Raw genomic sequence first — 23,983 nt, 5'->3', positions numbered from 1 at the left:
AATGCACCTGTCCTGTCTCTCCACAGCAGTTAAGCTGATCCTACACTTACACAGATCTAAGTCGCCCTTTTGGTTTCATCAGTGTCACACTGAGATATAAAATGAACAGCTGGCTACTCCCAATAGGCTTTGCATGAAGGGCTGGAAAAGAAAGATAACTCAATGGAAAGAATGTTTTCTCATGTTGGTCTAAGCAGCATTATTAGGAGGGCTGGAGAAGTCAAAGTCCTCCATCTGCGTAACACATTCCATCGATTCATTTGGGCCATGGGGCAGAGTCTGCTCACTTTGACACAGCTTTCCTCTGCAGTTGACTTCCTCTTAACTTTATTTTCACTATATCAGAAAGATCCTTTCATATACTGTGTCTTGAGTTTTTTTTGTTCTGCCTACATGACGGTAGATTCCCCCTTGTAGGAATCTAGGGGGATTCAGTAATTCTCTGACTTATCAGTGTTGTAGGTTTACCTGCAGACCTGCAAATCCATGGGTGCCTGTAGAAGGGTTTGTGTGCATAAAAACTCAAGGAGCTTTTAGCAACAAATTCTTCCTCCCCCATCCATGCCATGAATCACACCTAAGGGCAGCAGTACTGATGAAAGAACATGAGTACACATATAAATTCCTAGGCTGAGCCAAGCAGCTCTGCTACCCCGACGCCTCTTGCAGGTTTTGCTAAAAGGGAAGAACCTTTTAAATTCTACAGCCCTAGAAATGGAGAGATTTCAGATTTCTCCCCAGAGCAGGGGTAATATGTCAAAGGAGCAGTGTTCCTGGCAGACTTGCCCCAGAAATGATCCTGCTACTAGATTTTGACCAGTGCAAATAAGCTGAGGTGTCTAACACTGTGGTCACATTAAATGGAGGCAAGAAAACCCCAAAATGTGGCTTACAAACCTCATTAGTGGATTGCTTTATGTAAAGTACACATGAAGAGCCAATGATACATTGAAAGCCAAGAAAAGCTTTGTAATGAGGGGTGTTTTCTTTAGTTTGGTGTGTCATAAGGTACTGAGCTAGAAGGAGTTTTGTGGATCACCCTATCCAGGCCTCTGCCTTAAGTCTATATAATGTCATTCCAACACTGGTAAAACCTAAATCTACCTAAAACCTTAATCTAAAACCTAACAGGATTTCATGGGCTCACTATTCTTGCAGAGTGCCGCCACACTGAGGGCTGGAAACTCTTCTGGCTTCTAGGCTGTGTTTGTCATGGCCATCTTACAGCCATTTGCTCGCGTGTCAGCACTATCTTTCATCATCAGTGGCCCTTCTCTGCACTCAGTGTCCTGATGTATAGAGACTGCATTCTTACTCCCTCTCAGCCTTTGTTGTACTGGGCTCAACAGCACTGCTATTTTAGACTCTTCTCATCAGATAGTTTTGCCATTCCTCTGGTTATGTTGATTTCTTTTTCTGCAGTCTACAATGCAAATTAGACTTTTTCAAGCATGGATGATCAAAGCTGTTCCAGATAAGCTCTCAGTAGTGCTCTGTATAATGGCATGAATGCTTCTAATTTCCACCCCATTCCTCAGTTTATCTTAGGATCATAGCACATGGAGAGGGTAGGAAGGTCATAGTTATGATGTGATCAACTCGCATAACAAAATTTCTTTCCCCTCTATTGTGTCTCATGAATGTCTTTCATTTCTACAGAAATCCCTGTGACTGGTTTCTATTACCTTATACTTTAAGCTATAAGATTTCATCTCACTGCTATTACTCTAATCCTCAAGGTCATTAAATTCTCACTTTGATATTCCAGTCCTCTACTTTATCATTAAGCATTATGTATGCTTCTATTTAAGAAAATAATGGGCATATATTAAATCCTGTTCCACATACTTTTGTCTCTTCCTTATAAGCAAACTAAATTTCAGATGTCTGACTTCAGTGTCTAATTCTTACTGTGCAGCACTTAGATATAGAACAAAAAGGCAGAGCAAAAAGCCAACACAGTTTGTCTGGGATGACCTTACAATAGTAATTTTACATTTTTTATACAATCAAATCTATTAATTCGGTTCTTGATACTGGTCCAGGAAATTACAAATTTTTGAGGTTACCCCTGAATCAAAAGCAAACCATAAGACACCCGAGAGCTGCATCATTGCTATATTTTTTTAATGGAAGTGAGAATAACATGCTGTTATTTGGAACAATTTAGTGAATCTGTGTCCAAAATAATTGCTCAGATACTCATGTAGGTACTCATACTCCCACAGATAAATTGGCAGCTTAAATGGTACTAAATGATAACATTTTTGTCTAACTTTATTGGTCATCTAATATATAGAGAAAACTTTTTTTTTCTGTTCCAAGTAGAAGTTCTTGATTTTGTTTATGTGAAACCAACAAAGCATTGATGTAATCTACAACTGTAGCATCTCATTTACCAGCCTGTGTTAGTGTTTTATTTTTCAGTGGCGCCAGACTCTTTTCAGTGGTGCCCAGTGACAGGACAAGGAGCAATGGCCATAAAATAAAACAAAAAAAGTGCCACCACAACATGGGAAAGAAGATAAGAGGGTGGCAGAGCCCTGGAACAGGCTGCCCAGTGAGGTCATGGAGTCTCCCTTTCTGGAGACATTCAAAATCCAGCAGGACATGTTCCTGTGTTAACCTGCTCTAGGTGACCCTGAGTGGCGTGTGGGCTCGACGGGGTGATCTCCTGAGATTCTTTCCACCCCTAAAACTCTTTGATTCTGTGACACTGTGTGTTTCCAGATGCTAGCATGTATTATGGAATGAGTCAAACAATATAAGTCAAAAGCATTTTGTTAGCACAGAGCGCAGATCAAGGAGATTCGCACGTGAAAGTGAGTTATGGCAACTATGAACATTTGCCTTAATGAAGTCCTGAATTAGGTCAAAGTGTTTAGTGAGTGCAAGCAGTAAATTTGTGGTCACATTATATTAGTAAAGGTTCTGTCAGGCATTTCAAAGTGTAAAGCAGCTGTAAGGTGATGGTCATTCAGCCCCTTGACTTGCTGCTGGTTGAACCCAGCTTCCTTGTAAACTTCCTTGAATGCTGGGGAATTTTGATTGTGCAAAACACTCTTAGAACGATGTAAGGTAATCAGGGAAATGTTCAGATGTGCAAATTTATATACGGAATTTCTGTTGGAACAAAATCAGAATTCAACAGCTTTTATGACTTTGAAAAGTTTCCCACTGGGAGATGATCTCAGTGTTTTTCCTCCTTTCTAAGAAATCCAGAATGGCCTAAAAGGATCTGGATTGCACATTTCATTCAGATATATGTGAGTGACAAGGTATTTGTAACCAAACATAAACACAAAGTCTCTTCAGACAGACTCAGATCTGTGTATCATGTAAGAGCTATCTTAAGAGGAGACAGTTTAGTGACACTATTCTTCTTGTCTTTTTTCATTTTATATATACATATATATAAAAAAAAAAATATATATATATATAAAATATGTAATTCTTCCATAATTACAGCACAATTGTTTGGTCCAATGTATAAAGAAAGGCTCTATTTTTAAATCCATAGCAGCTTGCTTGTTATTTTTAGCTCTTCCAGACAGTAAAGTAAGTAGAGTCCAAGGACTCAGTCTTGCAATGATACTTGAGCAATTTCAGCATCTTCCAGAAGAGTTTCTTAGTTGATAGTAACAAGAATGTAAGCAAAAGAGTTGGTTAAGGCATAACCGTAGAGCAAATGCAAAAGCATATTTGAAAAACTCCTACAGCCTTCATTTGTAGTTGTGTTGTTTATGTACTAAAAAAACTGAACAAAAATGATGAGTCAAAATTGAGTGGGTTATGTTTTATCAGTTTGAAGTAAAAAGATAAAACTTGAAGGGACGTAAGCTCAGCTGAAAACCACTGAAACATGGTTTTGCACTTCATCTGTAATTTACAAAAAGAGAGAATTTGATTGAGTCACAGTATTTATTTCAAGTTCTGTCTTCCCTTTCTCCAGCATTTAGCTTGCCTGTGCAATGCTGCCGTTCATGATCGCTAACCCTAATATACAATTCTGGTGTTCTTAGGTTCTCAACCTAGTGCAGTCCTACGTCACGCTGAGAGTCCCTTTGTACGTCTCTTATGTTTTCCACTCTCCGGTGGGCGTCGGGGGCTGGCAGCACTTCGACCTGCAGTCCGAGCTCCGGCTGACTTTTGTGTATGACACTGCCATCCTGTGGAAGGATGGCATCGGTAGCCCGCCTGAAGCAGAGCTCCAAGGTGGGTGCTGCATTTCTCGGCATAGAACTCATGCTCTGTTACTGGGAGTGTAGCTTGCACACAGTGGGATGGTTTTTCAATCATTCCAATACTAAAAACAAATATAAAATTTTTGTTATCGATTGCAGTCTGTCCTTTCCTAGCACTCACAGGTATCTGCTGGAGTTTTTGTGAAAATTGTGTGAAGTTAACATCAGCTCTTTTACTGCAAAGAAAGACAATTGTAGTGTATATATATATTTGAAGTACACATGCAAAATTTAAAACATTTATATCTACTCAGATCTTCAGGGTACATTATGTAACCAAATTCTGTTAGCACACAAGATGTTTGTGCTTTAATGAAAATAACTGAGGCTTTTCTGTGATACCGTTTTTTTTCTCAATATGAATGGCCAGTTTCAGAAACTTACAATATTTTGAAAATGTTATGAAGCATTCAAAAGAAACAGAACTGCATAATGGAGGCCTTTCCTCTGTGTGAGAGTAGTAAATTCTAAGACATTCTACAATATGTTAAATACTGTCATTAAATGTTTGTGAGTATAATAGTCAACAAGTAAAAAATCTATCATTGCAGAATTTACCTTTTAAAAAGTTAAAGTACTCTTTTACAAATAGTGGCATACAGATGTACGTGCAAGAATAAAATATATAGTTACACCTGTGTGCTGCATTATTCTTTTTATGCAAATTTGCTTAAAATTTCCCAGCATTATTCTTCAAGTGTTTCCCATCTTTCTCAACCCAAGGTAGAATACAGGTACCAGCTGTAATTATGTACTTACACAATTTCAGGACTCCTGGGAACCTAAAGTCACTTTTTTGCTTCTGCTCACTCTGTATATGAACTACAGAAATTATTGCTCTGCCATTTCTGTCCTTATGTTAAGAGCAGGAAATGAGGAGCAGCAAGGGGAATCTGCAGTGCATGAAGAATGAAGCACATGTCATGCCATGCCTAAAGAATGAGCCACATGCCACAGATCATGTGATGTGCTAGTCACCAAATATCAACCAGATCTAATCCTCTGTCTCGGCAGTTACCATTTCCCATCTTTAATTTTTGTATTTCTCTGTTTGAGAAGCTGATGGCCACATCTTTGGAGATGCCGAACATTTTCAGTTCCCTTTAAAAACAACCAGTACAAAACAATCCTCAACATATCCCAGGGTTACTTGGGTAGTATTTTTTCAGCAGTTGTTTTTCTGGGCAAGGAGAGGTTAACTAGCTTCCAGTTTCTTTCCATACCTCTCAATTCATATAATTGTGCTACATAAACTGTAAAGCAGTCAAGGTCTTCTAAAGCCCAAATTAATACATGAATATGTAGTTCTTTCTATTGTACCAAGAAATGTGGTTGGTACAGATGATTTTGTACAGGTGGTATACATTCACACTGATGTGTTCAATTTCCAGCACATTCATGGGGGAACATTCCTGTTTCCTTCTTTTTCCTGGCAAGCAGAACGGTGATACATCACTGGCTATTTGTAAGGTAGCATTAGAGGAAATGCCTAAACTCTAAAGCTTTGCAGAACTCCAGAAGAAAAGGGTCTTGGCTGCAAGCTACAGAAGTAAACCACTTCTGTGTACAACATCTTGTAATCTGAAATTAGAATACATAAGGCCTGTATTGTGCTAAATTCATGCCAAAAATTGCCAGCAATGCAAAGCCTGTCAGAAGGAGTTTCACAGATTGCAGCACCCTAGAGCAGATTGCTGGGGAAGTCACAACCAGCTGCTCCAGCTGATGCCAATGGTTTCTGCCTTGGCACAGCAGGCTCGGAGGCACTAATACAGGGCATCTCTGGAGCAGCTTTCATTGGTAGGAGTCAGCTTGAATACTTGGTGAAAATAAGTCTTCATTCTGCAGATCCCCCTGGCAGCTGACCATGCTGCCTGAACCCAAGCACAAACTGCTGTGTGGATTTTCCTGAGCATACTAGACAGCTGTTTGGGCCCATGGTAACATGTAAAAGCATGGCTTTGCAGGAAAGTTCCCTATAAGCTTTGGAAGCTGCATTACATCCCAAAATCTCAAAGCCTCGCTCTCTAAGTTCTTGTTTGGGAAGAATCTGGAGTCAACCCAAAAAGTACCAGCAGGCCCCCCCAAACACGTGACATGGCAAGGGTAGATGAAAGAGTGGGTCTGGTGTTTCACAGGAGTGTGATTTCTTTGTCCCCTGCAAGTGGGGCACACTTGTTAATTGTTTTCTGCTGGCAGGTTCCCTGTTCCCGACCAGCATGCGCATCAGTGAAGAGGGACGCTTGGTTGTCAACTTCAAGACTGAAGCCCGGTTTCATGGTCTGTTTGTTATGTCCCATCCTGGTGAGTGTAACCTTCCCTTTAGCAGCACTACAGAAATAAAGACATCCTCCCCAAATTTGATACTATTCCTTTTTGGTTTTTTCTATTTCTGCTTCTGATAGCTGATTGTTTTTGGGTTTTGTTTTTTTTTTTGGAAACTACACTCTTCAGATACAGATTTTTCCTCTGGTTGAGATTTCTTACTTTTCATTGATGACTGTATTCAGGTTGTCAAACTTGTTGAAATATACATTAATCTGATGGAAGGCAAATAGTTCTACTTGATCAAGAGCCTGATTTATGAAGGATGAAGATCTGGGCCATTGTGTCCGTTGGCAATCTGTAGATATATGTTTTTAACCCCATAGTTATAATTACTATTTACTTACATTGCCCTAGGAACTCGGCATTAAAGTTTCTTTTCTAACTTGAAGCTTTTCTAGGATATTTAGACCTTTCTCAGAGAGCAAGAAAAAGTCTTGTGTGGGCATTGTATAGTTCTGTTAATATCACATTCTCACTGACATCCAATTAGTCATTGCTGAGGACCTGTTCCTGCAATTTAATCTGTTTAAACCCCACTGCCTTTATTCAGAATAATTACAGGTGTAAGACTCGGTCTACAGACATAAATCTGAGCATGAATGCCAGCCATGGAAAAGAATATCTAACTAAATTAAATCTGCTGAAAACAGTGAGAAGAGAAAAAAAACAGGAAATCTCTTCTAGTTTAACTCAGGTGTTTTTAACCCATATAACTCCTTCATGGTGCTTCTACTTTTTCTCAGCTGTCCTCTAGTATGTTTGATTTTGCCTATAGGCAGAGACAAGTTTAAAATAGAAGGGGTTATAGATCACTGCCATTCCACTCTCACAGTTTTGACTGTCACTTAAATTTATTCTTCATACAGTTCTCTCATTGTGTACAAAAGCAATGGCTGAATAGACACTTGAACAGGAATAAGGAGGCCCAGCTGAGCTGACTGTAATTTATTTTAGTTTCAGTTAATAAAACCCAGTGCTCTGTGAAGGTATTAACATCAGCTACGGCATTGTGGTTTATGAATCATTGAGAATGCTTTTCAGGCTCTGAGAGTTTGCAATGAAGCACTGAAGGTGACAAATCTGTCTCTTTGGCATGTCTCTAGCTTCGTCTCTCACTTCCATGGTTATGTCAGCTGACCACCCGGGCCTCACTTTCAGCCTCAGCCTCGTCCGGAGCGAGCCGACCTACAGCCTGCCGGTGCAGCAGTGGAGCTTCCTCTCCGACTTCGCGGTAAAACCTCGCCCTCACTGCTCCTCTACTGCCCCAGCCTGCTCCTTGGGGCGCTGGTGGCACAGCTCCCTCTCTCTGTGTCCAGGTTCGAGACTATTCTGGGACGTACACAGTGAAGCTGCTAGCCTGCACCACTGCCCCGCATCAGGAGTACAGCCTGCCCGTGATCTGCAATCCTCGAGAGCCCATCACTTTTGATCTGGACATCCGATTCCAGCAGGTACTGTTCCAGTGACACCTTTGTCATGTTTCCTTTCTTATTTGACTCCCCTTTGTTGGTCTTGTAGTAATAGTGCTGGAAACTGGATTTCTTGCTGATAAAGAAAGCATTCCTAAATTGGTGGGAGAGCACATACTCCTCTCCTGCTAAATAACCACTGGTTTAGGGGAAAGTTACTGTGATGCAATAGTAACATTTAGGAATTCTTTTTTTTGTCTGTTAACTTTGGGAGTAAATAGTTTTAACAGGTAATTAGGAAAATATAGAACTATTATCAGGTTTTCATCTGACACAAAATCAGAGTTAGGTCTCAAGTATTAAAAGTGGAACCACCAGAGGAAGATTCATTCAGTCCTAAGGTAGAACTTCTCTCACTGACTGTAGAGGGAAGTGTAGATAGGCAACACTGCTTAGCTTTAAAACTCACAAAAGTGACCAAAACAAATCTGAGCCATAGCAATATGGATCATATGGAAACATATGGTAACAGGCAAACAGCATACCTTTCACAAAGTCCAGCTGTGAAGCTCTGTAGCTGGGAAAAAATTATGGAGAAGTGGATTCTTCTGTAGAAAAAGTTGGTTTAAAAAAAAGAACAACAGGGGGTCATGTTAGATAGTTAAGAGAACATAAACTGCCAGCTTTCCAGGCTATCAAAAGGGCTAGTGTGACCTTGGGATGTGTAAGGAGGAAGTTATATAATTTCTGTTATTTGGAGCCAGTACAGCCAATACTGGAACAGTGTGTCTGTGGTTTCATGCTCATTAATGGTATAGATTATGCTATTAAATCATCTTGCAGAATAAATCCATATCAGTCAGGGGTACACAATCACTTTTCTGTAGACTTAGCCAGAGTACACAAGGAAATGTATGCAGTCTTTATGCTTTCATTTGGCATTATGCCACCTGTGGGAGAACAGATGATTCCTGAGAGGGCATTAAGTCCTGGCAAGGAAGAGAGATGATACATGATCTGATGTGAAACCTGCCTTCTCAGAGCTAACCACATTTCAACATCTTGGAGAAGTCTGAATGGAATGGGTGAGGGGAATTTATACTAGTTCAGCACTTCAGCCTTTGTCTGGCACTTCTAATCTACTTCTAGGGACTCTAAAGCAATTCATAGCAGTGCTAAAACATGGCATGTTCCTGATCCTAGTATAAACAATAGGATGTTGATATTTCAAAGAAAGGTCAAAAAATGTGCAAAAATCATGGCAAAATGGGCAAAGTAACCTAGGAAGAGACCTAACTTACCTGGAAGTGGCCTACAATTCTTAGCTATGGCTGAGAATTAGAACTGCCTTGGAAAAATAAATGGACACTGTAGGGGTTATTATATCACATAAGGCCCTAATAATACAGTATATGGAAGTTTCAAGTGCATAAATTCAAAATAGGCATAAGGTGCAAAGTTGCAACAATGTCACAGACTGTGGCCAGCTAAACCTTCGTCATCAACAATTTTCAAACCAAGACCCGTTCTCTTTCCTGAGATACTCATAGTAAAACAGGCTTGGGCTTTCTGTGGCCCATGATAGTTTTTCCATCTGATCACAGTTTGAAACACTGTGTCCCAAAGCAGGTCCCAAAAAAGCAGCAGTACAAAAGCACAAATTCAGTAGGCAGTATCGAGCACTTTACCTCTAAGACTTTTTAGTCATTCTGCAAAACCAGCTAAGCATTGGTATCCACTCTTTTACAAATAAGAAAATAAATACTGAAGATCAGATTGAAGGATGCTAGTCCTTTTGCTAGGGAACATCTGATACCTTGCACAGGCCCACTGCATCCAGTCCTCTCGTGCCCAGTGCTAGAAAGGCATGGACCTGTTAGAGGGGGTCAGAGGAGGACCAGAAAAATCACAAAGGGCTTCAACACCTTCCCTATGAAGAAAGGCTGATTCGGGGTTGTTCAGCCTGAAGAAGAGAAAGAGCTAAGGAGACATTTTTGTGGCCTTCCAACATATAAACAGGGCTTATGAGAAAGACAGACTTTTTGCCAAGGGCTGCAGTGACAGGGTAAGGGGCAACTGAAAGAGTGTATCCTTAGATTGGATGAAAAGAAGACACTATTTACAGTGAGGGCAGTGAGGCACTGTCACAGGTTACCCAGAGAAGCTGTGAATGCCCCATCCCTGACAGTGTTCAAGGCCAGGTGGGATGGGGCTCTGAGAAACCTGGTCTAGTGGAAGGTGTCCATGCCCATGGCAGAGAGGTTGGGTGACATGATCTTTAAATGTGCCCTTCAACCCAAACCACTCTGTGACTCCCTGAAATCAGCAAGTGTATGTGTCACAAATGGACCAAAATTGGTTTTGGCTGCAAAGTCTAATGATAAAATGATGAGGCAGGACAAGAGTTGTGTTGCCCAAGTCTTAGTCTAATGCTCCATCTCCCATACTGAATTACCTTCTTGGGCTTTTAAATGTGAAACTATTCATTTCCTTGGAAACTTTTTCTTCTAATTTCCTTCATAATTGTTTTCGCTGCTCACAAGTGAGGAACCATTTTAAGACTCAAGCAGAAAATTTATTTGGTGTTTCCCCCCTGGTTCAACATTTCCTTTTTGGACGTGTATCACCTGCATATCTCCTTTTTCCTCTCTCCATGGCCCCTGAGGAGTCAAGCAGGTAGTCTGGAACTCTAGTGAGGATTGTATTAACACCGTCTCACTCTGAAATTCCCTGAAAAAGAACAATATTCAACCTCCAAGCTTTGCTTTATCTCGAGTCTTTCTGCATCTCCTTTCTTTCAATGTTTGTCACTGTTTCCTGACAGAAGCCCTTCCATACTCAGGATACTTGTTGCCCTGGGATGGAGCAATCTCAAGAGTGCTCTGTTCCTTGAGGTACTGAGTGTTACATGGGCTTTGATCTCATGGGTGATCTGCAGTGTCCCCACATCATCCATATGCAGAGCTGATGGACCTGGCAAATAGGCAGAATAAATTGACAGTTACTCTTCTCACCCAGGAGATCCTCACAAATTGTTTTCTAAGAACTCTCGTATAAGATGTCTCAAATGCCCATAAAAGTAATTACATTTAAACTACTGTCCTAAATAACACAGCTGGAAAACAGTTGTACTAAACAAGTGTTTGTGGAGCTGCAACCCAATGGCCTGTTTTTCAGGCATTTGGAAAGAAGCATTCCAAGGGAATGGAATTGTTTATCTTTTTTTTTCTTCTTTGCAAAGGCTGGGATGCTAGGGCTCCTTTTTCTAAAGAGTAGCACTCCATTTATAAAAAGGTTTGAGCTGTACATTCTTCCTGCCAGATCCTGTTGGTTTGATAGTTTTGGGACTCTGTTGTGAAATGGACCCTTGTCCATGAGCCAGAAAGAATGTTTTCTTCATTTTCTTTCCTTCCTGTCCATACACTTATACATATATATACATAAATATACATATATATGTTAGCTTTTTTTATTTGTTTGGCATCCTCTTGTTATTTTTTCTTTTTTCTTTTTTTCTTTTTTCTTTTTTTTTTTTTTTGGATGTATGTGTCTTCCACATTATTTCCTCAGGTACTTGCATCCTTTTATCCTTTTGAACTTTAGGCTCCCCCAGGTCTTCTATTCACAGTATAATTTCCATTTTATTATGCCATGTCACTTTATAGTTTGCCTTTGTCATGCCTCAAAACCAATACAGCCTTCTTTGTTGTTTTATGGTCCCATGAAAAACAGCTGCTGATAGTATTGATTAATTTTATCCTTTTCATGTAATCAAGGAAGAACCATAGATATGTGTGGCAAATATACAAAGATAAATACTAGCATAAAAAGATGTCCATATGGTTTGGTGCATTTTCACATGCATGATCTGATATATCCTGCAGCACATTAGAAGAACTGATACTTGCAAATAAATCTTCAGCAATGTGTGCTTTCAAATATTGATAGAGGATCAGAAGCAGAGGCAAGACTTGTGTGTAAGAATGAAAATGGGATAAACAGGCTGTGATGAGTCAGAGACAAGTTTTTTAGGGAAAAGTTTTCCTCATGTTACCCCCACACATAAGTTGCCCTAGACACCTCCTTAGCTGGGATTTGGAAAAATGTGGTGGGAAGAGACTAACCTAGAATATTATCAAATATCACAGAGGCAGATAATCCAGAGGTTGTTGGTCTAGTACCAGGAGATCTTTTTATTAAACTGTATTTTTGCATGTAGATGTGCAGAACTGGTATGTAATGCACATTGGGAGAAGATCATGCTTTGTTTTAAGAGTTTAAGATCATGCTATGTTTTTTTTCATTAAAAAGTCTTGTTGAAGAGCATTATGCTTTTGTGGTTTTAGGTCAGTGACCCAGTGGCTGCTGAGTTCAGCTTGAACACCCAGATGTTCCTCCTCTCCAAAAAGACGCTGTGGCTGTCGGATGGCTCGATGGGCTTTGGGCAAGAAAGTGATGTTGCTTTCTCAGAAGGTATAATTGTGCGTAGGTCATGCACATTTAATTTGTGTTCCACACTATCAGGATCCTGTTGCTGTCTAGGAGTTAGGGTGTGTGCTTCTTGACAAGGCTTTATTAGCTCAGCTTCATGACAAAGCTTTATTAGCTCAGCCTCAGAGGTGAGCTAAATGCTCAGTCTAAGCAGATGTGAACTGTGTGCACTGTTTACAGGTGATATCATATATGGTCGGGTGATGGTGGATCCAGTGCAGAATTTGGGTGACTCCTTCTACTGTAGCATCGAGAAGGTTTTCCTGTGCACAGGAGCTGATGGATATGTACCCAAATACAACCCATCCAACACTGAATACGGGTGCCTTGCTGATTCTCCATCCCTTCTGTACAGGTTTAAGATTGTGGTAAGTGCTCTAATTCTGTAAGGATGCAGAGATATGTATTTTAATTTTCTTTCTAACTTGTCTTTTATCCAAAACCCAACTGTTCTTTAAAATGTTCTCAACAGCACCAGATTGTGACTTGAGCTCCAGGCTAACGTGAACTGATGGAGGCAGTATCTTGCCTTTTCCTTCCTGGTTCTATTCTTTATCCTTCTGGGAACTACCTTCAGTAAGAGTTTGACCTAAGTTAGAATCCCAAAATAGGCATTGTCTGTATCCATGTACCATAGAGGGAATTTCAGAAGACGTGAAAGTGAGGGATTGTAATTTGTTTCATGTTTAGCCACCAAAAATCTAGCGCATACTGCAAAGTTAGTCATCCAGGTTGCCTCTGTAGTCCATAGGGAAAGAGAAATACCTCTAAAGTTGGCGTGGATGATCTAATTTCCTTCCTGAAAATAACTATAGAGTAACCCCAGGTAACTACAGACCTGATGCCTAACTTTTAGAGTTAACTTTAAGATGATTATATAATAAGCTAAACAAATTTATGTAACTGTCTGTTAATGAAATTAAATGTAGCTTCTTTAGTCTGGGAAATAGACTTCTTACTTTCATTTCAGACCACGTTTATGTATCTTTTTTATTTAAGAAGTGTGTCCATGGTTGTTCTCTAGTGTTTTCCTCTTTTATTCCAGAAAGGCAAGAGATTAAATAGAAGTTAGTACAAGTCAGATGGGACCACAACTGCTTCTAATATCTTTTCTCTTGTAGTAGTATTTCCCTAGACTGCATAAAATAGCATGTTTGAATGACACAATTTGTATTGCAAGTAAATGCTAAAACTGTTTTTCCTCAAAGAAATGAACCTGTGCTTTACAAACTTTTTTCCTCCTCCATGCAGGATAAAGCTCAGCCAGAGACACAGGCCACAAGCTTTGGAAATGTACTTTTTAATGCAAAACTTGCAATAGATGATCCTGAAGCAATTCCATTAGTTAAACAGCCAGGCTCTGATGGATTTAAAGTAGATTCAACTCCTCTGTTTCAGGTATGATTTCTTTAACTTAGTAGCAAGAGTACTGAACCAAGGAAGAAATACTTGCACAAGTATTGTTGTTAACTGTAAGTCAAATTGAAGCCAACAGAAAGATTTATTCTGATTCCAGTGACAATCAAACACAATTATAGATGCTTAGAAACTTATAGATATAAAATCTGGAACACTTATTAAAGTGTTTCTGTTGGGATACCCTTGGTTTTCTCTTGTATAATTCCACAGGCTGACCAGAAGTTATGCAAATTGTTCTTGTGCATTTCTTTTAAGAAGTTAGTAAGATTCTTGTCGCACAACATTGTTTTATTGCTTCCCATCTCACTTCTCAAAGACAAAAAATTAAAAATTATAAACTTTTATAGTAAGCTTCATCAAAATCAAGTTGATACTTGGCATTTTCTGTACAATTCTTTCCTTGCAAACTTGCACAGTGGGAAGCACTGGAAAGCTTAAAAAATTGACAACTTAAGGATGCAACTACTTCTTAATTATATATAATCCTTCAGCTGTGTGCATTCAGCTCTTTCATCTATATACCCCAGTCAAAAAGTTCTCTCTTCACTATTTGTCTCTAGTATTTGCAAAACTGCATGCACAACTCAAGTGTATAAATTAGTAGGAAAAATATGAAGGAGAATTTGATTCTACTTCTGGCTACTTCAGTATTAAAGGTCCCTTTGTAAGCAGTAGAGTGTTTAACAAAGGTCTACTTAAAAGTATAAAAAGAGTTTTCAAATCTGCCCCCAGGAAAATGGAATCTCATTTTTTATGTGAAGAATCCATTTCCATGTAGTCTCATGCCATGATTTTTGGTCCTCTTCGTGAGGACCAAAAGTGAGAATATGAACAAAAGTATATCCTGAAAAATACTTGGAAAAACAGGAGTGAAATAGAACATGTGTTATTTTTCAAAATAACAAAACTGGGCTACAACCATTCAAATTAACAGGCAGTAGCTTTAAGACAATATTCAGACAAGCCTACTGGACCTTGTGGAAGCCACATCTGGTACATATCCAGGAAAGATGAGAGAAATTGAAGGACAGTAGTAGCATCTCACAGTAGATTGCAGGGACCCACGCCACCCAGTGTGGGTTAAGTTTTCAGGGACCCGTGGAAATTGACTGTTCTAACACCCTGCTCAAAGCAGGGTCACCTAAAGCAGGTTGCCCCAGACCATGGCCAGTTTTCTTCTGAACATCTCTGTGGAAGGACACTCCACAGGCTCCCTGTTCCAATGTTCAACCATCCTTGCAGTAAAGAATTGCTTTCTTATGTTTAGATGGAATTACAGCCAGGGCCCAATCACTTGGTAAGCTGGGCTTGGAAGGTCCCTTTCTGTGGCACATCCACAGCTAAAGATACTTTGTACGGCTTTTAGTACTATAAGCACCAAAACCATGCCAAGGCCATAGCCTTTGTCATCTGCACTTGGTAGCCATAGAGTCTGACTGTGGAGAGGAATGGAGACTAAACCTTCTGAAAATTGTGGCAGAAAATGCAACTCTTCTGGTGCACATTGGCACATAGTCAGGAGTTATCTGTGCATGATTTTGAAAGTGCTTGTCCAGGCATTCAATCAGAACAGAGACTGATTTCCTCTGCATTTAGTGCTGTCCAGATTTAGTGTGTGTGTGTGTTTAAATACAAAAGAGTGTTTCTTTCCAGGTGTCTTTGGGTAGGGAGTGGTATGTCCATACAATCTACACCGTGCGTTCCAAGGAGAACGCTAACCGCGGAATCGGCAAAAGAAGCGTGGAGCACCAGTACCACTCGCTGCTCAGTGCTGGGAGCCCAGGAGCATCCACACAGAGAAGGCAGAAGAGGGGAGTTGAGCAGGCCCCAGAACTTGCAAGAGACATTGGAGTGGAGAACAACCGAGGAACGAACATACAGCACATAGCCCTGGATCGCACCGGCAAGAAACAGGTGCCTCAGAGGGAGGTTGCACTCAATGGCGTTCTCCCCAGGGAACTGAATAACCAAAGTGCAGGAATCAGCTTAGTCACAATCCTTGGTGGAGCTGCTGCCATCTTCCTTGCCATCTGCTTAATTGCAATTATCATTTTGCTGCTAAAATGGAGACGAAATTCTGACAAGAAGGAAAGCACAAACGAGTCAGGCAGCAACGAACCAATGATGCTACCACATAATTACAGCAATGACAGCTCAGAGGTTTGATTCCAAGACCGCAGTGTTCAAGCCAGAGTGTCCAGAGTGCCTCATAAAAACTCTTGAACTGCACATTTTTAGCAGCAGATAATGGTGACTCAGGAGAAGTGTGTTTCTAAGTGTACTTGAAATTTGTTATCCTGAGCTCTTACTGCCATTGTCAACAACAGACGAAGCTGAATGAACCTCCCACTTTGCATGAAAGGAAATGTCCCTGATGTCCCTATACCATGCACTAATTTTAAGCAGCAATTCGAGGGACTCCATTGTAAGGGAGAGAATATTGTTGTGGTTTTGTATTTTCTGACATTTCAAAAGAATAAAAGAAGCTGAACAAAGGTGCTATATATCCTGTCTGCAATAAGAGAGGAGATCTCTTTCTTCAGAAACACATAATACTTGAGAGGAGGGATCCTCACACTCTACTGTAGAATTTTGTACTGTTTCTCACTTTGTAGACTCAATGTCTACAAATAGTTTGAAAGGTGATGGAATGCCTTAGGCATGGATCCTCCGTCCTGTAAGTTTTGGACTTCACTTAATCTGTACCAGTATTTTTTATTTTTTTTACTTATATGTAACTGAACTTTTTCAAAAGACAGCTAGATTATACAGCATAGCATTATAAACAGTTGCATGTCACAGGATCCAATACATATTTTTCCTGCAAATTCCTATTCATCTATTTAATCTGAATATTTTTTTATTTATGTTTATATAAAGCTGAAGAATGCAACAAATCCAGAAAAAAATTTTGCTTTTCACTAAAACTGGACGCTTATGTCTCTTAAGCTTATAATGGATCATGGAAGTGTTTTAAGGTAAATTTTATTTCTTAGTGCATGTCCACTGCTGAGAAATGCAAGCATTAGTGTTTCAGTACCTAGAGAAAATGATAGATTCAAAATGCAGAGGACAAGGTTCTGCTGAACTGAGCCTAGGAATCATGATATTGAATTCAGCACAGTTAGTTGTCATACTAAATAATAAAAAGAGAAGAAAAAATTAACCTTTGATTGAATCAAGTAGTATTTATTGTTGTATAATCGTATCACATTTTGACAAACATGCTGGGTCATTGTTGGGCATTTTTTAACAAGTGGCTACCTCTGCAGGAGTAATTCTAATTTTCTCTCAGCATTCTTGATTTAGGTAACATGACAAGTTTGGATCAGCAGTGTCCTGTGTCAGTTTTTATCCAGACACAACCTGTTCTTCCCTGTCAAATCCTTGGCTGTGAAAGCTATGAACCTTCAGGAAACTGTCCCTTTTGTCACACTAGCATTTCGTGCAAGTCCTCTAAGTCATACAGTTGTAGAATGGCCTGGGTCAGAAGGGACCTTCAGGATATCTAGGTGCAGCCCCGTAGCCATGGGCAGGGAGACCTTCCTGTTACTCAAAGCCCCATCCAACCTGACCTTGAACACTTCCAGGAATGAGGCATCCAGAACTTCCCTGTGCAACCTGTGCCAGTGTCTCACCCCCCTCATAGTAAATTTCCTCCTAATAAGTAAATCCACTGTCTTTCAGAGGGAAGTCATTGCTCCTTGTCCTATTGCTACATCTCCTTGGGAAAAGTCCCTCCAGGGGACTGGAAGGAGCTCTAAAATCTCCCCAGAGCCTTCTCTTGGCCAGACTAAACAACCCCAACTCTCTCAGCCTGTCTTCATAGCGGGGGTGCCACAAACCTCTGATCATCTTTGTGGCACTCCTCTGGACTCGCTCCATCATATCCATGTCTTTCCTGTGTTGGAGGCCCCAGAGCTGATGCAGCACTCCAGGTGGGCTCTCACAAGAGCAGAGTAGAGGGGCAGAACCATCTCCCTCACCCTGCTGGCCCCGCTGCTTTGGCTGCAGCCCAGGATATGTTTGGCTTTTGGGCCTGGCAGTGCACATTGCCTGTCATGTCCAGCCTCTCATCCGCCAGCACTCCCGAGTCTTTCTCAGCAGGGCTGCTTCTAATCCATTCTCTGCCCTGCCTGTGGTTGTGCTTAGGACTACCCTGACCCAGGTGCAGGACCTTGCTCTTGGCCTTGTTGAACTTCATGAGGTTTGCTCACCCCTCAAGCCTGCCCAGGCTCCTCTGGATGTGATCCCTTCCCTCCAGCTGTGGATCCATCCACACCACAGCTGGATGTCATCTTGCTGAAGGTGCCCTCGATCCCACTGTCCATGAGATTGTCACACAGCACTGGAGCCAATGGAGTTCTCAACAGAGTTGAGCTACATAAAATCTGAATTGGGATGTTGAGACCTTGCTGAAATATCTCTTCCCTTCCACCACCACCCTCTTGTAGTGGTGGGTGGAGGCAGCCCCCAGTACACTTGGCATTTGGTGTTCAGAGATCAGTTAGCAGAGCAGCATGCAGTTTGAAAGCAGCCTGTAAGCACATAATGCTGCTTCTGAACTTAAAAAAAAATAAAAATAATTTAAAAAATCCATCCAGAAGGCCAGAAGGCTTCCTGGCCTGGTTGTGGGGGTCAGTCAACACAGATAGACCCGACCTAGTAATTCTGCATGGTTGTCCTGTAAGCCATAAAGACTCAGGTACATGAAGCTCTACTAGCTGAGGGATATCTGTGCTGTGATTCATGGTACAGTGTGAATGTGCCCACAGACAGACTCGTGCTGGTATCTCTTGCATTGGATTTGATTTGTTATGACTTCACAAATTTACTAGGGTTTCATCAGCTTTTCACAAAATGAGTCAGGTCAGGATCTGTCCTACCTTTTCTAGGTTTTCTGAAGATGGTGATTAGACAGCTTAATTGAAGGATGCTTGCAGCATCCGAAGGTCAAACTCCATTACTAAACTCCTGCAGTCATCTTTTAATCAATCCAAGTTCTAGCCTGAAACAATTATCTGTAAGCCATGCCCAATGCTTTAGACCTTCCCCCAGTCACCTGACATCAACTTGCTCTTGTAATGAAGTTTCTGGTTTTGTGGTCCATGTATTATGTGTGCAAGATTGATCAAAGGCTTAACTCACAGATTTCTTTTATATTTAGTAAGTTCACCACTAAGTTGCAAATGTACACTAAGATCGAATTTGCCTTTGTGCCTATGTGTGACATCACTATGAGAAAAATAGAATTTCTCTCCTAGAACCTGTATGTTTGGATAATAGCAGCCAATGATTCGACAGTAGAATGGGACACATGTAAATAATAGAGCATTCTAATATTTATGAAACGCCTGTTTTGTATAAGCAGAGATGATCTTTTTAAAAAATATATATATAAAATACAGAAATTAGGTGTTTATCAGTAGAGCTATTTTTCTGCTTTTGAATGTTAGCAGACCAAAATATCATTAAAGGTGCTTGCAGGCAAAATATTTTTTTAATTCTTCCTTGTTTTTATAAAATCATATCAAAACCCATATGTTCTACAAGCCAAATATTTAGCCCCATAAGCCACTTGATCACTGCTTTGAACAGTGTCTGATTAAAACTTTGTGAAATATTTAGGTTGATGGGGATAATCAGACTAATGTTTTTGTAACAAGTTATAAAATTATAGTGCACAATGATGATAACAAAGAAAAGGACAAAGCAAACACTGAAAAGTTGGACAAGCATGAGTAAGATTTGTGAGTCAGATACCAAAGTCCTCTTCCTGGGAAAAAAATTGCCATGTTTTCAATAAGGCATGCTGGATTTGTCCCATTCTTAAGAAATTGGATTTTTTACAATTCAGTGAACTATAAATACATCTGTAACAGCATGGTTTTCTTTTTATTATTATGGCTTCAAGGTTTCAGATTTCAGTAAGATGTTTTGGAAGCTTATTAGCATTTTTCCTTTTACTTAACAAGTGGCCTTGTTTATACTAACCTGAGTAAGTGCCTCGTTCCCAGTGATGTGCACAAATATTTTAATATTTATCTATCCAAGCAATAAACTGAGTATATTTTATATATATATATTTAATCTATGTCCAGATTATGTATTCAATCCTCTTTTCCCTGGCAATGCTTATTCTCCTAGCAATCATACCATTTGTTTAATCATTTATACAATAATTACTCTGTTTAAATTTGTTATCAAGATGTCATATTTATTTGCAACAACTTTTTGCTGATGTCTATGGCTGTGATATTTGGCATTTGTATCAGGAAAAAATAAAACTACTTCTGTTTGGTTACTGATCTAAAGTTTGTGTATGATTATCATGCTCTGGAGAGAGGTCAGTAATGAAGTGTTATGAAAAACTTAATTTGTCACATCAGTGGAACACAAAGTTCCTGTGTTTGCAGTAAATCTCGCTGCTTTGTTCCTGAATTGATTGTTTTCTGGTCATAAAGAGTTCAGCACAGGGGTTGTTCTTTAATCTTTGTGGTTGCACTCATGGCTCAGAGAGGGATTTCTCTTTCAATTCCAGAACATCAGAAATCTCTAGATCCCTGCAGGTGCTTGATAGGCGGGATTGCTGTGTTCCTGTGTGCTGCTTGCAGGCTTTATTTTACTGACCAGAGAAAGTGACTCTGCAGGGAGCAGTTTCCTTGTTCCTGTAGGGCCTGTGTTGCTTCTTGTGCCAGGCTGTCAGATTTTTTTTCCTATTGGCAAATGTATCAGTGATAGATGTAGACACACGTGAAGGACTATGATGCAGAAAGAAAAAGCCACTCTGAACTTTTCCCGGGTCACCCACCCTTTGTAAGCGCTGACCTCTGACCTCTGTGTGGATTTAAGCAATCACTTACCTCCTTCTCTGTCAGAAAGGCCATATTTCATGGCTACTTACACCAGTGACAAAATATACTTATCAATTTACCTTGCAATAAGGAAGGACAAGCCTGCAGGCAGTGATTCCTGGTTTGCTACATGTATTCCCTTCTGCTGGCTGAAGTTGCTTTTGTGGATCCTGCTCAGCAGTTACTTAGTCAGTGCTGAGAAACCTTGTGTCGAACCTGTGAGCTCTGGGTTGTGATTTCTGCCAGGGCTCGGATAATCGAACTGAAAGAGTTTCTGTCCTGCTCCCAATATAAATAGCTATGTATATGATGTAAATGAGTAGAGAGTCTGGTCCCAGAAGTATGGCATTATCAATAAATCAAAGGGCATTAGTTTCCCACTCCAAGATCATCCACAGCAATCAAGTCATGTCCACACACATCCCTGATCACACTCATTTTGGCACTTAGTGGAAGAATTTTGGTACTCCTGAGGTGTTCAAGCATGTCTCAGCAAGTCCTGGATGACTTTAATTTCAAAGCCCAAGCATAGTCCCATTTCAGCATCTCTGAGTTGGGGTTTTTTAGTGTATCCTCACTGACTTTTGAAAGAATGACTCAGCTCTTGCCCTGAAGGAATTCAGCTCATCCCATGCAGTGCTTTAGCTCTGAAATCTGTTCAGTAAATTACTCTGGAGGCTGCCTGTTTGAGTTTGGGAGGGTTTATTATTTACCTCAAGAGGTAATTAATTCAAAATTTATCTTGCACCACTTTGCTTTGGTAAGTAACCACTGACTTGCACTGAAACTGAAGCAGACAATTATCAGATTCTTAAATGATGCCCCTTGTTTCGTTTCCCGCAATATTCCAGCATGTGCTGGATTCCTCTTACCCCTTTTTACCTGCAGTTTCATGATACAAGTTTTCCCAATCGTAGGTTTGCATGTAGAGCATAAATCTGTAGCTGTCCAAGTAAAAGTGCTCAGGTTAAACCAGTGCAACCAGAAGATCACATGTAACAATTGTCATCTTGAGCATGTTTTTGACCACTTGTGCAGAAAAACTTCTTACTCAGCATGGAAGGCAAGAGGAGGCCGTCTGGGTAAGTGTGTGTTGTACCTCCTCTTTGATGATGTATTACTTTCTACTTTTCTCCTATTTTCATTCCCTCCCCTCCCCCACAAAAAAAAAAGCATACAATGGAACAAAATGACAGAGCAAATGACAAACAGGATGATGAAAGGTAAGGAATCTTCCTCACCATGAAGAGATATTAAATAGATAAAACTCTCTTTTCTACTCTTCAGCCTTAGAGAGAATTACCCGAGGGAGAGTATGATGGGGGTATTTTAAATCCTGAATGTTAGAGAGACTGTGAGTAGAGAGCAGTGATTCACTGTTTCTTGTAGTATTTTAGAGAGGTTCCACACAATAAAATTTGCTGACTACCAGAAGGGAAGTAGTCAATACCCAACCATAAAACCTAAAATTAAACTTGCAAGACTCATTACTGAAGGATGACATGCATACCATACCAAAAAACAGAAGAGAAATTCATGGAGGAAAATTCAATTGCAGTCATCTGTTTTGTATCAACAGCTGGTTCAGCTGGACTAGGAAAAGCCAGTAGGATTCAGGAGAAGAATCAAGCTATTTATCTTCTCTTTCCTTTCCTTTCCCAACTCCACTCCAGGGCACTGCCAGAGTGCAGACCCAGAACCGACCCAGAAGAGCCACTCTAAGCCCTAACAATTGTACAAAGAGCCACCAGCCCCGGGCTTGGAATTGGTAATTTAAAGTACAAATACCGTAATGTGCCTTACTGATTTTGTTTCTCTTGGAGTAAAAGAGGAATGAAAGTTTTCATTTTTCAGCACGCTAGGCCTCTAGCAGCTGATTCACCTGCACCTGACATCTGCCTAAACCTCCTGCTGAGGACTTGTTTGGAATGGTAGCAGGATCCAATAGCCTTTTCCTGGTGCATATCCTGTGAAGGCATATGAGCTGGGCAGAATGAGGTAAAGCATCCGGAGTGAGGAACTGGGGGCCAAGGTAAAAGATACTGTTGATGATTTTATTTACCTTATAAACATGCTCCATTTATTCTCTGCTGTTCATACCAAAAGGTTAAAATAATATTTCTTAGGCTCTCAAGTGTCTCCTTCACTGATGTATTTTTTCTTATGTTTCTAATGGCACCAGAATGATCATGACAAGAAAGAAACATAAGTACCTAATTCTTTAAAAGTAATAGCTCATGGGAACGTGGCTGGGCTCTGTTTCCATTTCTTGGCAGGACACCTGGATTTCAGTGCAGCAAGCTGCACTGTGCCCCGCAGGGACTGGTCCCCAGTATTGTCAAGCCTGTGAAACCAAGGTAGGAGTATGATCTGGCTAATTGTTCAGAATAAAAAAAGCCTTTGTCTTTGGGGACAAAATAATGTTGCTATATCAGGAGGTTGGCTTATAGGTGCCATCCAATGCCCACATCTCATGACACAGCTGTGCCACAGACCATCTCATCTGTAGTGTGCTTTCCACAGTCTTCTGGAGATGGGATTCCTGGTCTCCTGTTGTCAGGATTTTGAAACACTCTCTCCCAGTAGGAGGAAAGGAAAGATTTGGACCCACCCTCAAAGAGCTGGAGAGACTTGTAATGGCTTTATGGATATCAGCACCTGCCCATGCATCAGACACTCAGCATCTTTCTTCTGTCCAGCATTTAGCAAAGGCACCACCTGATTCCTTAATATCCCAGGCAATCCTAATGCATCAGAGTGTGCAGTACAGCACAGGGACTCTGAGGGCTCCTTTGCACCTTTGCAAGGGGACTTCTTCCATCAGACTGTAATGGCAAACACAACATTGCCATGCTGCACAGGAGATGTGCTCATGTATCTCATGTCTTCCAGGACATCGGTAGCAAAAGGCTTAGCAGAGCATGTTCACTTCACCTGAACTCCTCCCAGATCCCAACTCAGGTGAACTTGAGTAACAAGGTCCAAAAAAAGGCCCTTTACAGACAGTATCGTGTTGGTCACCAAAGATTTTCTGAACACAAGTGTGACAGAGAAGTGCAGTTCTTACTGCTGATTGAGGGTGCTGGTTATGGGAAGAGCTTGGTTTGTCAGCAGTGATTGTCACCACAGCACGCTGTGCACTGAGTCCTAACCCAGCTGCAGGAAGCAACCCAGAGGGGTACATGCCTGAAGCTGTTTTGTTACTAAATTTTTATTAACCTGGCTGGCACCTTAAAAA

The 23,983-nt window shown here is 40.6% G+C and overlaps 1 protein-coding gene across 1 annotated transcript in view; it reads left to right on the top strand.

Moving 5' to 3' along the window:
- The window catches only part of FREM2 (FRAS1 related extracellular matrix 2), a gene marked incomplete at both ends in the record, with an annotated part of 115,701 nt that extends 99,644 nt beyond the window's left edge, over positions 1–16,057 (top strand). Inside the window, 8 exons of the mRNA XM_084201299.1 lie at positions 4,023–4,215; positions 6,444–6,548; positions 7,676–7,803; positions 7,889–8,023; positions 12,328–12,454; positions 12,653–12,840; positions 13,724–13,870; positions 15,545–16,057. Coding sequence (XP_084057425.1) covers positions 4,023–4,215; positions 6,444–6,548; positions 7,676–7,803; positions 7,889–8,023; positions 12,328–12,454; positions 12,653–12,840; positions 13,724–13,870; positions 15,545–16,057 — 1,536 coding nt within the window. The remainder of the gene's footprint in view (positions 1–4,022; positions 4,216–6,443; positions 6,549–7,675; positions 7,804–7,888; positions 8,024–12,327; positions 12,455–12,652; positions 12,841–13,723; positions 13,871–15,544) is intronic.
- Between the last annotated feature and the right edge of the window lie 7,926 nt (positions 16,058–23,983).

Source organism: Fringilla coelebs, assembly GCF_963513975.1.
Source record: "Fringilla coelebs genome assembly, chromosome: 2".
NCBI classification, from domain to species: Eukaryota; Metazoa; Chordata; class Aves; order Passeriformes; family Fringillidae; genus Fringilla; species Fringilla coelebs.
The sequence above is the reverse complement of the archived record's forward strand: the minus strand, read 5'-3'. Positions and strand labels throughout refer to the sequence as shown.